Here is a 16,517-nt window from a genome sequence, read left to right on the forward strand (position 1 = left end):
TAGGTCCTGGATGAACCAGCTCAGGATTACAGTGAGCAGAGATGGGCTGGGAGGGGGAGGACAATGCTGCTGAGAAGTCCAAAGCCAAAGTGAGACCTAAAGCAAAATGCCAGATGGCTGCCCCAGAGCAAGGTGCTAATTCTGCAAGCATTCTTGTGTAGGGTGAGGAGAGAATAGATAAATTATTTTCAGAGACAGACTTTCACAAAAGCCACTGACAAGTGATCTCTCGCAGGGGAGGGGGAAGCTCTTGCTATGAGAGAGAAAGCAGTTTCCATGGGCTTCCTGTCTCGACCCCTGTCCTTCCTGTCCCTCCCTGCACGCTCTACCCCCATTTCTACATTCACAGCCCACCTCCCTAAAAGAAAAGCCTTCTTGCACTCATGAAGGGGTCAAAGGGCTCCGACTACCTCCAGGAGCTGTGGCCCTGAGCAGGTTGAGCTAACCTGGACCTTGCTGCGCGCTCTCCTGCCGCCCCCTGCTGGACGACAAGGGTGCGGCAGACCCCTTCCCAGGGGGCGGCTTCCCCCACCACCCTAGGAGCTGGGCTGCCCTCAGGCCTGGCGGGCAGCCTTGGGGTGCACCCAGGGCTCGGAGGACATTTCTGGGCCAGCTGGGTATTATTATTATTATTACCAGAATAGCACGCAAAAGACACCCCACCCGAGGTGGCTTAGAGGCTGTTGATTGTGATGGCCAGAGCCTCTGCCCTTGGCAAGGGGGCGGGTGAGGGTGGGGGTGGCAGGCTGTAGTCAGAGCATGTGACCTGCCGCAGACCAAAGGCCTGGGTGTCTGGCCTTTGCAGGTTTTGGCCTGAAGACCCGTGGCAGCTTCCAGCCTGAGTCATTCATTCCCCGAGGCTCTCCTCTGGAGGGTGTTGCAAAGTCAGGAGTGCCAGGGAAGACAGGCTGTCACTGCCCAAACACCACTCCCCTCACCCACTGTGCCCTGAAATCCCACCTTTCTTTTCCTCTTTTGAAAATGTAAGCACTCCCAAGAGAGGCAACATATCATATAAATAACTCTTCCAAATAAAAGCATTAAATTCCATACTCATTTATTGCACACATAACAATAAGTGGGCAGGGCTCTGTGCTAGCACTGGGGACACTCAGGGGCATGGGAGCTGGAGTCCTTGTGGTAGAGGGACCAAAACAAAGCCTGAGGGCAGCCCTGGCCCGGGAACTGGGTGGGGTGCAGCCCGGATGGTGTCTGGAAGGGAGGAAAGGCCTTTAGTCCTGGAGCAGAGCAGGAGCAGGCCGGGAAGGGTGGGGTGAGGTCGGGGAACAGTGAGTAATCCGATGTGGCCCAGAGCTGCTGAGCTTTGTGCGCCTGGCACAGGGCTAGCTCTCTGCCCGCTCCTGGGTGGGAGAAGCAGCTGGGTGCCAGGCTAGAGACTAGGTGAGGGTCAGGGGAGGGGAAGGTCTGCACCACCGCCTGCGGACAGAGAGCAGAAACCCTGGAGACCCAATGAAGGCTGCTTGGTCTGAGCAGTTCCCTCCTTCAGAGATGGGTGAGGGAGACAGTCTGAAGAAGAGAGGCACTGGGGGCGAGGAAAGAGGCTGCCAGTTGGGAGAGAGAGGCATTTCTGAGGATGTGGGGGTTGCTAGGAAGACAAATGGGGCCGACTTCGAAATATGGGCTGCGACAAGCCCTGAGTCAGAGCATATTATTTTAAACGGTTGTAGGCCCACAGGTGGGAGGGTACTCCTGAGTGGGAGAGATTCCTCTCTGGTCTCTTATTTGCTTAATACTTTGCAGTTTTTCAAAGCACATTCATCTGGGTCGTCTCCTTGATCTTTTTAACAGCTCTTGTGCTAGGCAGGGCAGACATTTATTCCCATTGCACAAATGGAGAAGATGAGGCCTGGGTGAGACGAATTTATAAATTCTGCTTTATTTTCACCTATCACTCCATTGGAAGGGGGTGGGGGGTTCCAGGTTTGTTTTGGTTTTGTTTTAAATTATTTAAAAAATAGTTCAAATATTCACTAGCTTCCAAATTCAAAAGGCACACTGAAATGTCTCTCTCTCGACCCTATTCTCCCAGCTACCTACGTCCCCTCTTACTAGTTTGAACCTAGATCCTTAGACTCTGGGTTAGGAACACAGCCTCACTGTAGATTCAGGAGTGTCTAAAGCAAGTTTCAATCTCACCTGGAGTATTTTGCCTAATCTCAGCAAGTATACATATGTACCCTCGTGGGGCTATTTAATTCTTATCTAGTTGTAGTCCATACATATTTGTCTTTAGAGCCTAAACTCCTCGGAGGCAGGGAGTTTTGTCTTCAACTTCTGGGAGGTGGTAAGGAAGGGGTTAAAATAACTGGCATTGGCACAGAGAACTGGGACAAAAATTCTGCTGTGTGACCTTGGGCAGGTTACTCAGGCTCTCTGAGCCTCAGTTTCTCAACCATGATAAGGACACCATGCCTAATTCACAGGGTTGTCCTGAGATCTAGATAAGATGACTCACGTCACGTGTTTCGCCCTCTGCCAGGCACGAGGCATGTGCTCCCTAGGTGGGAACTGCTGTGGTCCCCAGCGTACACAGGGTGCAAGGTGGGACAGAGCCAGGCACCTGCTAAACTCAATTCTGACAGGGGACTAGGGATCTCAGGGACTTAATTAAAAGTTAATCAGCATAGGGGGTCATCCAAACCCATCCATCTGAACCAGTCACTTCCTGGGATGGGATATGTCCGCGCACTTCCCCAAAGGCCTGGCTCACCGCCCTCTCCTTCTTGGACCGAGGCCTGCTTTCCTGGGCAGGCAGTCATTTCAGGGCCGACAGAGGGGGCACAGACCCCCACCCCGCTGGCCTGGTTTTACCTGTGACCCGAGTCTGAGCCTATACGTAGGGAGGCTGCCGTTCGGCTTTTCTCGGGCTGACAGGGGTGACTCCCTGGAAGGCCACTAATGCCTTGGAGCTGCCTGGCCTGGCCCCACGGCTGCCCAGCTGCTGCCCTCAGACAGCCCCTGAGGCTCCCCACTCAAGGGAGGGGCTTCCCCACTCCTCGATCACCCTGTGCTGGAAGGGACCCAAGAAATCCCTCAGCCCACCCCCTCATTTTACAGATAAGGAAAGGATCGCAGTGCAGGGAGCAGACTTGCTCACTTGTCTAGTCTGTTAGTGGAGCCAGGATCGGGATCTGAACCTGGCTGGGCCCAGGTGCCCCTCCAGGTGTCCTCCAGGCCGCCACAGACTCCCACCTCTCAGCCTGCTGACTGGGCCTGCTCCTTCCCCACCGGGCGCATGCTGGTATTTTGGTAGGACAGTTACCCCTTTGGGTGACCTCTGGGGAGGCTGTCCCTGGAATCTTGTTTCCAAGAGGGGGCGGAATCACCTGTTGGAGACCTTGTGGTCCCCTCTGATTATAGTGTCAATAAACAACGTAAAACATTCATTTTCTCTGTTAAAAGAGGCATTCCTCTCCTATCCAACTTAAATTTTGTAAGGAAACAAAAATATAGGTCAATAAGCATTAAGTGATAAATCACTGTCTCCCCGAACAATGGAGCAATCCATGACTTCAAGGGATGGAATCCGCACCAGCCTTTGCAGCTGGGACTTGGCAGGAGAGCCCGGGTATCAGGGAAGTCTGAACTGGAACCAGAGGGAAGGGGGAAGAAGAGGGAGGGAAGTAATTGTGCAGGGACAGGCCCAGGAGTGGGACAAAGGTGGAAACAGTGGGTCCATGGTGCCCCAACCTCCCTTGCATCATCCCTCCCCTGTCCCACCTACCCCACCTCATTCACCAAACCCATGTCCTCTGTGGCCCACCGATCCCCATGGCAGCTTGGAACTGACCTCTGGATCTGTTCCCATCACCTTACATCCACACCCGCTTCAAATTCTTATCAACCCAAATTCCCTGTCTGGTGTTCAGGTGTTATTGGTTAGCAGGGCTTTGATGTGTCGCCTTTCCCAAGGGTATGTGCATTTTAAAACAGGGACTTTGGGGGCCCACGAGAATGCATCTCTGGTTCAGCCTCTCACTGTCCTTGAATAAAAGTGGAGGGTCTGGTGGGGGGGCTAGAGGCAGAGGGCATGGAGAGGCACATCCTCAGACTGGAATAACAACAACAAAAAGAGAACAGCTTGGAATTCTCTTTCTTTTTGGAGGAGGAACAAAGTCTCATTCATTCTCTCCATAATCCTCAAGCCTCCAGAGATGGGATTTTCCTCCTGGTTTATGGATGGGGAAACTGACGCACAAAGTCCCAAGCAGACTGGGCCCAGAACCAGGAGTGAAGGACCATGAGACCCCTGCTCTGAGGGGAACAAGAGTAGAGGGACCACAGACAGGGAGAGGGAATGCGGGGTTTGTGGTAGGGGCAAGCCTCCCGCCCACCCAGGAGCAGGCACCGGCAAACAGGCCACGCAGCCTGCAGCAGGCTCACGTGGGGCAGTCTCCTAAGCTGCCCATCAGCCCTGGGAGGGGGCTGGGGCCAAGGTCAGGGCCAGGAGAGGACAGTGGGTGGGCAAGAGCCCGAGTCCCTTTAAAACATGCATGACTCAGGCTGCATGGCTCTTCTTGCCGCAAGTCCAGCCCACATTCCCGGGCCTTTGCTCCCGGCCTGCTGGGGCCTGGCCTTAAAGGCCCAGCTCCTCTGAGGTAGGAACAAGGGCTGCCATGCCTGCCACCCTCACCTTCCTCTCTTTTCCTGACACCTCGTCAGGCTGCCCCCAGTCTCAGGGCAGTGGGTAAAAAAGGTGGCATCCTGTGGGACTTAGGGATTTACCCAGTTCAATCCTCAGGCTATAAGAGAGGGTCTTGAGGTCATTTCTTCCATCCCTCTGCCTCTAGGTCAAGCTGTGCCTAAACTGGCTGAAGAAAACCTCCCTGCTTTTAAAGATGCTGACAGGCAGGGCCCCTTTCACAACCATCCCCTTCCAACCACAGTCCCCCATGCTGCAGGTTAAGCTCGAGGCTCTTGCAAAGTCCCACCCCCCACCTCCTTTATCTTCCCACCCCACCCCATCCCGGCCCCCCATGTCAATATGAGTTCATTCCTGAAGTCACAGTTGACACACTGGTGGGTTTTAGGTTTGCCTGTCCAGACTTGTGGACCAGGCCCCTGTCCTGGGCATCCAGGCATCCAGGTTTCCCTGACAGTCTCCTGTTAGGGAGAAAGGCAAGCCTGCGGTCAGGGCAGCCTTGGCCAAACCAGGGGAAGTAACTTCTCTGGGCCTTGCACGCCCCCATGTGGACACTCCGGAGAACTGGTGCCTTCAGGAGATGAAAGGAGGCGGGGGATTCGCACCACCGCGTCCTCAATTGTAAAGCAGTCCTGAATCGGCACAAATTAAAATAAAAGTGGGCCCTAAATTTAGAAGGGAAATGATGAGGCCTGCACTCTTCTTTGCTCATCTGGAACAATGGTTCCTATTGATTTAACCACAAAAAGCGCCTACCAGCTCTGTTCAGACCTACAAAAGCAGTATTTTCTGTAGATGCTTGGGAAGCCCTCTCTGCTCCCTACATATCCACCCCGCCCCCCCCACACACTATTGGTTAATGTTTAGAATACACCATTAGAGGTTTGGCTTAAGGTCTTACCCACAGTTAAAGTGCACATTTTCAGAGAACGGGGTGGAGTCTGGCTTGCACAGACAGTTTATCAGACTGAGAGCCAAGTTTGGGCTGGGCAAACTAGAGGGTGGGCGAGGAAGAAAAGAAGTGGGCACTCCTAAGGCACTGGGCCTAGGCTGGTCCTAGTGGAAAAGCACTTTGGGTAGTGGAGAGGTTTGGGGGCTGAGCCGTACCCTTTGCACCTAATGAGTATTTTTTGTGACTTAGGACAAAGCTTTACCAAGTGGGCTAGGAACGCAGGTTGTAGCCTGGGGACAGACAGTGACCACGCGGCCCTGGTGGGGCATTGGCGTTGGGATGCTTGGTCCTAACCAACCAAGCCAGCTGGCCATAGACAAGCCCAGCCTTGCTCAGACCTCATTTCAGAAGCATCAGCCTCCCATGTCTGCACTCAACCTCAGCCCCACTCTGTTCTTACCTCTTCCAACAGCCCGGCTAGAGACCCACGTCCCAGAAAAATCAAACATGAAGTAACACAGAGGAGCATGTCATTATTTATCATGCCTACAGCCCAGTTTCCTTAAGGGCTACAGCCAGGCCCTGGACCCCAGTCTGATTTTGGTCACTATGAAAAAATAGTTTAGGTCAAGGCCGGATGTGAGCAGCTGGTTGCCCAATGGGCCAGTGCTCACCAGTCCCTGGATGGGGGGCAGCAACTCTGCCTTCCCCAGCAGGTAGGACTCAACCCATGTTGAGTTAATGGCATGCTCTGGCCTCTGCTGCTCACCTCCCTAGGAAAAAGCATGCAAATTGCGACACTATAGCCTTGGCTACATCCTGAATGCCTTCTGTGAACTCCACCCTGCCCAGAAGTGGAGTACTATACAAACACAATTTTGATGAGAAATGCAGGGGCGGGAAATCCCCTTCATAGAAAGCTTAGAATCTAGAGGAAAGTGTGTGCCAAAAGGAAAGAGTGCCTCCTTTGCACTGGCTCTTCTAGGAATGATCCATGGAGGTGGACTCAGAGATCCCAGGGGCCTACATTGCTGATCTTGTCTCCTAAACTAGGTGATCTTTTTCAGTACCCCCATGGCCCAGCACCTGCCTTGGCTGTCAATGGGGGCTGTGTGTATCTTCCTGGAAAAGGGAGGAAGGGCCAGGAGGAGACTTCTCATAGAAGAGTTAAGAAGTGGAGATGAGGGGAGACTTGGGGCTGAGTTTTGAAGGCAGACTTTAGGAGGACACAAGGACAGAGGTCCGCCTCTGTTGGCTCAGGAGAGGTTTGGTTCAGTTTGCAGCCAGATCTGTGAATTAGTGCTGCGATCTCCTAAGTGGGGTGCTAAAGACTATTAGTCGGAATGTGATAAGAAAATAATAAACTTTAATTTATTTTTATGTGATCCTTTACATTTTTTCCTATTTTTGTATATGCTGTATAATATACCTAATATATTAGACCAATAAATATGTATATAATTAAAAATGGAATAATGTGCATAGATTAGGATTAGGATAAAAAACATTTTTTTAATGCTAGAATTGCACTATCAAGATAATGATCTCTGAAGGGGACTTTGAGTCCAAAGGTTCTGATCAGATAAGTTCCTCTCCCCTTCCAACTGGGTTTTGGCTTCTTTATTTTTACCTGAGGTACAGAGAAGTAAAGTGACTTGTTGGGGTCACACAGGATATAAGGAACAGAACACATCCAGAACCCTCTGAGACCTGCCTCATCCATCCATCCACCCGTCCGTCCGTCTGTCCATCCATCCATCCATCCATCCATCCACCCACACAACAGCTACTTATCCTGTGTGGTGATCTGCTGGGTTAGCTCCCCTATTTCCAGGTCATGATATCTTTCAATGTCCTTCCTTCCTCTCCTTTTTCTCCACCACTCCCATTCAGTTCCTTGTCACCTGAACCTGTATTAAGACCATAACCTTTGAATGGTTTTCCCCGCTTCCGGTCCTCCTGAGCCAATCCACCCCAGTGCCACTGTTAAATTAATCTCCCTAAAACTTGTCCAAGAAATCTTGAGTGACTGCAAGTTTCCTTGCAATATATAGTCTGAATTTCTTGGCTTAACCCAGAGGCCCACATCACATGCCCTACTGTGGGTCTATGTTTAGTGGCTTCTTGAATGTAAGAGTTTTATTCTATGCTTCAAAGTCATATCAAATGTATATTGTACTTCAACAAATCTAGCCAAAAATTTTTAACTAAATTAATAAATTTAATTATTATGCAGCTGTGCTGGTTTGATGTATGTACCCTAGAAAAGTCATGCTTTAATCCTAATCCCATTCTGTAAAGGTGGCCATTTCTTCTAATCCATATTCAGTATTGTATGTTTGAAACTGTAATTAGATCATCTCCCTGGAGATGTGATTTACTCAAGAGTGGTTGTTAACCTGGATTAGCTGGTGGCGTGTCTCCACCCATTTGGGTGGGTCTTGATTAGTTTCTGGAGTCCTATAAAAGAGGAAACATTTTGGAGAAAGAAAGAGAGTCCGAGAGAGCAGATCAGAATGACATAGCCACAAGAAGCAGAGTCCACCAGCCAGCAACCTTTGGAGATGAAGAAGGAACATGCCTCCCAGGGAGCTTCATGAAACAGGAAGCCAGGAGGGAAAGCTAGCAGATGATGCTGTCCTCACCATGAGCCCTTCCACTTGAGAAAGAAACCCTGAACTTCATTGAACCTTCTTGAACCAAGGTATCTTTCCCTGGATGCCTTAGATTGGACATTTCTTTTTCTTTTTCTTTCTTTTCAAAAATGGTATCTATCTTTATTATGTTAAAAAAACTAACATAAAATGTTTTAAATTAAGAAATTAAATGTATTAATCTTTAGAATGGAACATGCACAAGAAATTATGTTTATGAAGATTTTTAAATTCAGAGAATTATTTAATACATAAAGTAAAAATGGATATAAAGCCATATATAATACACAACATAATATTTATATATTGTGTATTCTGGATACTAGATCTTTATCTGATATATTGTTTCCAAATATTGTCTCTCATCATGTAGGCTGTCTTTTTACTTTCTTGACAAAGTTCTCTGATGCACAAAGTGTTTAATTTTGAGGAGTTCCCATTTATTTCTTTCTTCAGTGCTCATGCTTTGGGTGTAAGGTCAAGGAAACCACCTCCTATTAAAGATTGATAAGATATTTCCCTACATTTTCTTCTAAAAGTTCTGTGGTCTTAGATCTAATGTTAAGGTCTTTGATCCATTTTGAGTTAATTTTTGTAGAGGGTGTGAGATATGGATCCTCTTTCATTCTTTTGCATGTGGATATCCAGTTCTCTAGGCACCATTTATTGAAGAGAATGTTCTGTCCCAGGTGAGTTGGCTTGACTGCCTTATCAAAGATCAATTGAGATTGGACATTTCTATAGACTTGCTTTAATTGGGACATTTTCTTGGCCTTAGAACTGTAAACTACCAACTTATTAAGTTCCCCTTTTTAAAAGCCATTCTGTTTCTGGTATATTGCATTCCGGCAACTAGCAAACTAGAACAGCAGCACTGTGTGTGTGTATACATATATATATATATACCTACATATGTGAGCATGTTCTGACAGCCTGTGTCCAGAAGCTGTCATAGACAGATGATGGATGACTGACAGATAGATAAAAGAGATGGATGATATTTATATATATATATAGATTGATGCTAAATAATAAAATAGATGTTTGATAAGTATATAGATGGATAGAGGATATAGATAATTGATATAGATAGTACAGATGGATACAGATTAGACAGATAGTAGATGGTAGAGATGGATAAATACATGACATAGATTAGACAAATAGATATAAACAGATAAGCAGTGTGAATGTACCTGAGCAGGGCTGAGCTCCAGTGTTCCTGGCTCAGCGGGTGAGAGGGATGGAAATGCAGCCCTTGCTCGATTTGCTAAGCTATGCGCTCTGCCTTGGGGCCACACCATTAGAGAGAAGAGGCATCTTTCCCTATTTCACCCAAACCTCAGAGCTCCTCCTACTGTATACTCAGATGCTTTCCTCTCAGAGGAGAGGAGAGCAACCCAGTGTTTAGGCTTGTCCCAGGAAAAATAGTGAAAGCATCAAGCAGCTGAGAACCCTCCCTCTTTTCTTCAGATGAACACGTGAAGGTGGGAACGAAGAGGTGACTCTTCATGAAATATAAATTACAACCTAACATTATTTGAGAACATAAAGGTCCTTAAAGATTTTCTAGTCCAACTCTTCATTTTTTCAGACAATAAGACTGAGAAGGGATGGCCCTAGTTTCCCAACTACTTTGAGCAGAGCTAAGATTGAACAACTCTCAGCTCTTTCCATTCCTCAACTGCTTCCCTTCTGGAAGCTCCCAGGTAAGCTTGTGCTTTCTCCCTTACAGGCTGGGGCCCCCAGCCCCAGAAGGAACCAGCCCATCAACCTGAACCATTATGCCACCAAGAAAAGTGTGGCAGAGAGCATGCTGGATGTGGCTCTCTTCATGTCCAACGCCACGCGGCTGAAAGCAGTGCTGGAGCAGGGGCCATCCTCACATTACTATATCACCCTCATCTCCCTCATCAGCATCTCTCTGCTTCTGCAGGTGGTCATCGGAATCCTCCTGGTGGTCACTGGTGAGGAGCACTGGCCTAGGAGTCCGGCTTTTAGCCTCGGTACTCTCTGGTGGGATGACACAGCCCACGTGCGTCTCCATACCAACCTGCTTTTTGCATACACTAACCCAGTGTTAGCTCTCTGCACCTACAAATAACAAGTCCCATGCAGTGAAGGCCGACACCTTGTCCTGTCACCTGGTATCCCACATGATGGACAATCCACGAATACCTGCTACATGTCTGTTCTTACCAACTTACCTGTGAACTGTGGCAAAGTCCCTTGTTGCCTTTTAAATTCAACCTCACTCTTAGATGACCCAGCCTAAATTCCCAAATCCCAGTCCTAGAGAGAACCATGTGGATATTTCACGCCCTAGTAAGTGAGGGCAAAAGCCATCTCACACCAATGCTTCTCACCTCCCTTGATTTCTGTCACCTGAATCTCTGAGGTGCCAGACTTTCTCTAAATACTAGTGGGCGTTGTGAGGGAAGCTCTACCCTGACCCTCGCCCCTCTCCTGTCTCTCAACAGCACGGCTGAACCTGAATGAGGTAGAAAAGCAGTGGCGGCTGAACCAGCTCAACAATGCAACCACCATCTTGGTCTTCACCACTGTTGTCGTCAATGTCTTCATTACAGCCTTTGGGGCACATAAAACGGGGTTCCTTGCTGCCAAGACCTCAAGGAGTCATCTCTGAGCATAACCTGGGGCCCAGGTGAGGGAGAAGTCCCAGGTCCAAGGGCTCCCCAGGTGATCCTTTCCTTAGCTTTGGGGGATTGGGGTAAGAGTGTGGCCCCTTGCCAAGCAAAGGGGAAGGCCATAGATCTACGGGACAAGGAGGGGATCTTAAAGAAGAGCTTGGATGGAGACTCAGAAAAGTCTGCTCAAAGAAAGCTTCCTGGTGCTCTGTGAACCAGTGACTCTCTTTTGGTTTCTAGACTTGGGTTTTTCCCTGGTCTGGGGTGGGGTGAGAAGCAATTGGATAATGGTGGAACTACCTACCCCCTTGGCAAGAGGAAAGATGGAAATGTGAGGTTTCTCCTAGGAGTCCCTGTTACTCAAAATGTGATCCACGGACAAGTGGCATCAACACACACCACCTGGGAACTTAGAAATGCAGAATCCCAAGCCCTACTCTAGACCTACTGAATCTGAACCTGCATTATTAACAAGATCACAAAGTGAATCGTGTGAGCCTTAAAGTTTGAGGAGCATTTGTCTTGAGTGCCCTTCTCATTGCCTCTTCTCTGCTTCCCCCTACAGGTCCTGGGTCTGGAACTGCTCTTGCCCCACTGATCTGCCAGGCTGATGGGCACTTTCCACAGCCGCTGGGAAAGTTCCTGAAAGGGCGATGTAGATGCTCTTGCTCCCTTCCCACAAGCACCTGAATTAAGATGTGTTACTTTACTAACCTAAGAGAATCCCCTCTTTGTCTGGAGTCCTGGGCTCACCCCAGGGTACCATCAGCCTTTCCTCTTGGCAGCATCTCCTGAATGTAAGGCAGATGAGAAAGGCTGAATCTGCCCAGCTTAATGGGGTTCTGACCCCACCCCATTCTTTCCCCTACTCCAGGCTTCAGTTTTCCTTTCTGTAAAGTGAAATGATTTGTATCTATAATGGTTTCTGCAAATCTGCTGAGCCATCTTTGTTTTCAGTTGTGAAAATCCAAGCATCCAGGTTGGTGTCGGGGCAGCCTGTCCACCTGGGTCCTGGAAAGGGTTCAAGGGGCAAACTCCAGCAGAGAGGAAGAGAAGTCTTCAAAAGCATTCCCTCTTTTGTGGGATCCCACTCTGATTCAGCTCTCCTAGCCCCAGATGCCTTTGGCTAGTACCATCTGCTTTATCAATTCTAGACTAGTTAATTCTAAATTTGAGGCAGTGTATACAGTCCTTTCCAAGAACCCACCATAAGCCTAGTCTTGCTTTCACATTTACATCTTTTCTTAAGCATGTGTTTAAGGAATACAAACCAATTTTGATCTTCGCCAAGGCCAAATATAACTAGGAAGGTATTTTGCACCTGTTAAATATCAACAGCGCATCCCCCAGCTCAAGTGGAAATGGTTTGTAGATTGTCTGCTCTTTCAGAATAAGCCACACCTGGGTTTCTATCTACTGCTCACCAAACTGTTCTGGCCCCATCTAGCCTTCATTCACAGTACCCACAACTTTTGACAACCCAAACCACCAATTTGGATTAATCTGGCGAAGCAGAAAACCCTATTCAACTGTGAGCTCCTCAGACAGGAACAATGCCATCCCCTTCCTGAGCAAAAAGAAGGCTGCCCACCCCACCCTCACCCAACCGCACACACATAGCAGGCACCAAACTAAGGGTAAAGGGTGGAGGGTGGTATGGATAGTTCTTGTGATGGCCAACAGAGACCTGACAGCTGAGGGATAGCAATGTAACCTCTCAGCCAATGGATGGGCCACAGGAAAACACAAGAGCCTTTGTTTTTCCTAAGAAGATGCTGTATTTAATGCTTTTCCCTCCTACCATCCCATTCCCTCTCTCCACCTAAGACGTTTCCCTACAGAGTAGGGGCAATGCCAGACCCTTCCCTTAAGGCAGATGGTGTGGAGGTAACAAACAGCAAGCACAAGGCACTGACCAGGGACAGAGGGGGTGGTGGGCAGGGCAGCAGGAAGGCTGGGCTGCTTCCTGGTCATCAGGAGAAGTTAAGCAGGAGGGCTCTTTCAGCTGTTTGAGGCCTTCCAGTGTAATGCCCAAAGATGAGAGTGGCCTAGAAAGAAACCTGGCACCCCACCTGGCCAACTGCAGGCCTAGCCTTCTTTTCAGAGGGTAGCAGACCTGAGCAGATACCATAAAATTGGGCCAGAGTACAGGGAGCTGGTAAGGTCTCCATCAGCTACTACTTATTAATTGAAAAAAGTCTTTGTCCTTTCTGATTCTGTAGAGGGAGGCGGGGAGTCTCCCCAACCTCTAGAAGTTTCTCAACTGGCTCATTCTCCCTCATACCAAGCTCATGCTCTTGTTGAGTATAGAGCCCAAAAGGTAGAACAGTAGTTGCAAACACTCTGATTTGGACTATGTTACAGCATGGAGCTTAAATTCATCTGAGTAGACTTCAGGGCCCTTCTGCATCCCCAGAAGCCCTTCCCCACAGCGTGGGGGCCCTGTGCTCATCCCCGTAAACAGACACTGGAGTTCAAGATCCAGCATCTAATGCACCGTTGATAAACTCAGCAGCAGCAGAAAAATCCCCAGCCATAAGGGCTCCAGGATCATTAGTGCAAGCTAAAGAGATAGTCACATGGGGAAGGGTAGCAGTAGGCTGTAAAGGCCGAGAGCTATATTCCCTGAAACTGCCTCATTTTCCACTTCTTCTTGCCCTCTCCTCCCTTCCAACTGGGGAAGATATCTCAGGGAGAAGCCCTCACCTTCCCAAATCTCTCACACTGCCCCCATTCCTGCCTTCTTGCCCCTTCCTCTACTTCAGCTCAAGGCCCAGACTTGGTGCTTCCTTTAACACCAGCCCTGCTTGGTGGTCAGGCTGTCCCAGCCGTTGGACAAGTCTGCAGAAATGCTGGACTGTATAGACCCAACCAGCTTTCCACCTTCCTTCCATCTTTCTCTGCTTATCCGCATCCCTCTTTCCATCTAAGGAAAGTTAATGGATCCTTTTCCATATCTGCTTTCCTCTCCTTATGCCCAAGGGAGGCCTTACCTCCAACGAGTGGAAAGGGAGAGGTACTTCTCTTCCTTGCCTTCTTTACCTTACCATGGGGCATGAAAAGCCCACTGCCCACCAGGGTTCCCATCTCCCAATAACCCCCCAGTTGCACCAGGAAGATTATGTCAGTTCTGTGTTTCCGGTCAGTCTGAAGTTAGCCCTGCCTGGATGGTTAGCTTTCGATGGTGGCCAGATGGTTGTGGCTACCTGGGAGAGATGCATGTGTCTCTGGAAGGCACGAGCCTGGGCAGAGCCACCCCCTCTGGTTTAAATCAGCTGCCAGGGCCAGACCCGAGGGCCACACTCTACATCGGGGTGGGCCTGAGGTATGCAATGGAGGAGGGGAGCCCCTATTTGCACAGCTTCATCCCCTCAATAGTCATTCTGGGTCTGCCAGCGACTGGGCAGTAACAGTTAAGGTTTTCTGTCAAAAAATAAGAAGAAAATCCCCAATAAAACTGTCCAATAGAAGAGTTTCCCATATGTGGTCAATACTCCCTGGGAGGAGTGCTGGTGGGTGTGCCTTCATGGAGAAGTATGCTATTGCTTGGGCGGTCTTCTCTTTCTTGACCGAATTGCTCATCCTTCTCAGGAGCTGTTTCACCTCTTTGGACCAAAACAAAGCTGTCCCATCTCTTTGGCTCTTCTCCCAAAGTGCCCCCTGTCTGGAGACCCAGCAGGTAGAGAGGGGAGCCTTGGCACCCATCTCTGTGAGGGACAGCTCCCAGTGGAGTCGGGGTATTGGCTCTGAGGCCTCTCAGGGTACAGCCATTGTGTCTGCTTCCCTTGCCTCTCCTTCTCCAGCCTCAGCCCTTGGGGGTGAGGGGAGCAACCACAGGGCAGGGAGGACGTGGTGGGTGCCGTGCAGGCTCTCCAGGATTACGGCATCCTCATCTGGCGGCGGTTCCACATGCCTCGCTTGGAATGGAAGTGGTGGAAGAAATTCCTGAGGGAGAGACGTTCCACTTCCAGGCCTGCTTGGAGGATCCTGAGTGGGGGGAAGACAGGATGAGCCAATAGAAGCACAAAAGGTGACAGGGAGAAGCCAGGCCCCTGAGCAGCCGTGCATGGTGCAGTTGGGAAGAGTGGGCCTTGGAGCCGGACAGCCTGAATTTGCACCCCAGCTCTATGACTGGGTGAGCTACAGGACTGTCTGCTTATCTCTAGAAAGAAGATAATAGTGATGTACCCACATTGGAGGGTGGTGGTGAGATCAGAAAAGATGGATGTAAAGTGCTTAGCATGGTTCCTGGTAGGTTCAGCCCACAGGGGACACCCCATCAGTGTTAAATGGAGGCAGAGGGCTGGAGCTTGTCCCCAGCACCCCCCGTTTCTCTTTCATATACATGGCCTGTTAGGAGTTGCTCTCCCAGGGCTGGAAGTGGCTGGAATTGGGAGCAGTCTCTTCCTCCTTAGGCCTCAAAGGAGGTTGGAGGGTTGAGAACCAACCGTGCCAGAGGCCTGCATCTTCTCCAGCCCCACACTGAGATTGAGGGTGGAGCTTATCACCAGACCAGGCTTCCCAAATCATGGCTTTTCATCTGCTTTGGAATCTACTTTGATCCAGCCTCATGAGGTCTGTGTTATCCTCCTTCCTTTTCACCTTAAATTTTCTTAGTATTATTAGTCCCCTCCAGGGATGTAACATAAACAGATCTGGTTTTTAAGCCTCTGACATTAACTAGCTGTGAGATTTGGGGCAAGTTATTCACTTCTCTTCAAGACTCTGTTTTCTCATCTAGAAAGCAGAGATTTTCCACAGAGTTTGGGGGAGGAAAAACAAAGTAATGTATATAAATCACCCAGCAAGAATGGGTACTCCATGAGTGGTGGCTGACGCAGGAAGGAGAGTTTCTCTTCCTTGTCAGGGTGTGCACTCCATGCTCCATGCACGTGCCCTAACCCTGTCCACCTTCTCTGGGGCAATGCTTCTGCAATTGGACCCTTTCTTTCTTGAATCATTTCCCTCTCTCTCCTTTCCTCCCTCCCTTTAGGCCCAGGGAACCATACTTTCCCTCCCCTTCTCTTGGCAGCAAACTCCTTAAAGAGAAAGGTCATAGTAGTCCGGTCTCCACTTCCTCAGCTTCCACACATTCCTCAAACCTTGCTCCCTGCTAAAATATCCTCTGCTTACCAGCTTGCCAAGCCTGGAAGCTTATACTATGCTTTCCTTCTTTCCTCTGAGGCTCTTCATAGCAATGACCATTTCCTTCTCCCCCAAACCTGCCTTCCACTTTGGCTTCCAGGGACCTGGAAGCTCCTGGATATCTTATCGACCTTGAATGGCCCACACTGTCTCTTTTGCTGGCCTCAAAGTCTTTCCTGCCCCTTTCCCTGTGTCTTTCTCATCCATTCTCACAACCTCCTCCTCCTCCTGGGGTCAGCTCTGGTTATGGAGAATGTAGTCATATTTTCCCACTGTGCCTTGCTTGGTGCTAAGGACATTATTATTTACATCTGTAAGGCTCATCAGTTTTTGTTTTCCCCCAACAGTTTACCAAGCACTTTTTAGCACATGTAGTTTCTAGGCCAGCCCTGTCACAGACAGAGAAGTATATCTCCCTCCAACAGATGTAGACACTGACTTGCAGTGAGGGAGATAGTCTGGCCCCTAGAGTGGCAGAGCCTTCTCTGAGTTTGGGCTCTCTGTCACATGGGACG

General features: G+C 49.3%; 2 protein-coding genes across 4 annotated transcripts in view; one reads left to right on the plus strand and one right to left on the minus strand.

The window, feature by feature from the left end:
• Nucleotides 1-14,324, plus strand: part of NINJ2 (ninjurin 2) — a 113,911-nt gene extending 99,587 nt beyond the window's left edge. For 2 of the 3 annotated variants that reach the window (XM_077169644.1, XM_077169646.1), the window contains exons 2-4: nucleotides 9,945-10,215; nucleotides 10,690-10,874; nucleotides 11,423-14,324. In XM_077169644.1, the coding sequence (XP_077025759.1) occupies nucleotides 9,945-10,215; nucleotides 10,690-10,856 (438 nt within the window). In that variant the 3' untranslated portion in view covers nucleotides 10,857-10,874; nucleotides 11,423-14,324. The remainder of the gene's footprint in view (nucleotides 1-9,944; nucleotides 10,216-10,689; nucleotides 10,875-11,422) is intronic. The other variant, XM_077169645.1, reaches the window with a different exon arrangement.
• B4GALNT3 (beta-1,4-N-acetyl-galactosaminyltransferase 3) overlaps nucleotides 12,471-16,517 on the minus strand; it is a 29,356-nt gene continuing 25,309 nt past the window's right edge. The window contains exon 20 of the mRNA XM_077168202.1: nucleotides 12,471-14,844. Within this exon, the coding sequence (XP_077024317.1) occupies nucleotides 14,736-14,844 (109 nt within the window). The 3' untranslated portion in view covers nucleotides 12,471-14,735. The remainder of the gene's footprint in view (nucleotides 14,845-16,517) is intronic.

The sequence above is a fragment of the Tamandua tetradactyla genome, chromosome 7 (genome assembly GCF_023851605.1).
Source record: "Tamandua tetradactyla isolate mTamTet1 chromosome 7, mTamTet1.pri, whole genome shotgun sequence".
NCBI lineage: Eukaryota > Metazoa > Chordata > Mammalia > Pilosa > Myrmecophagidae > Tamandua > Tamandua tetradactyla.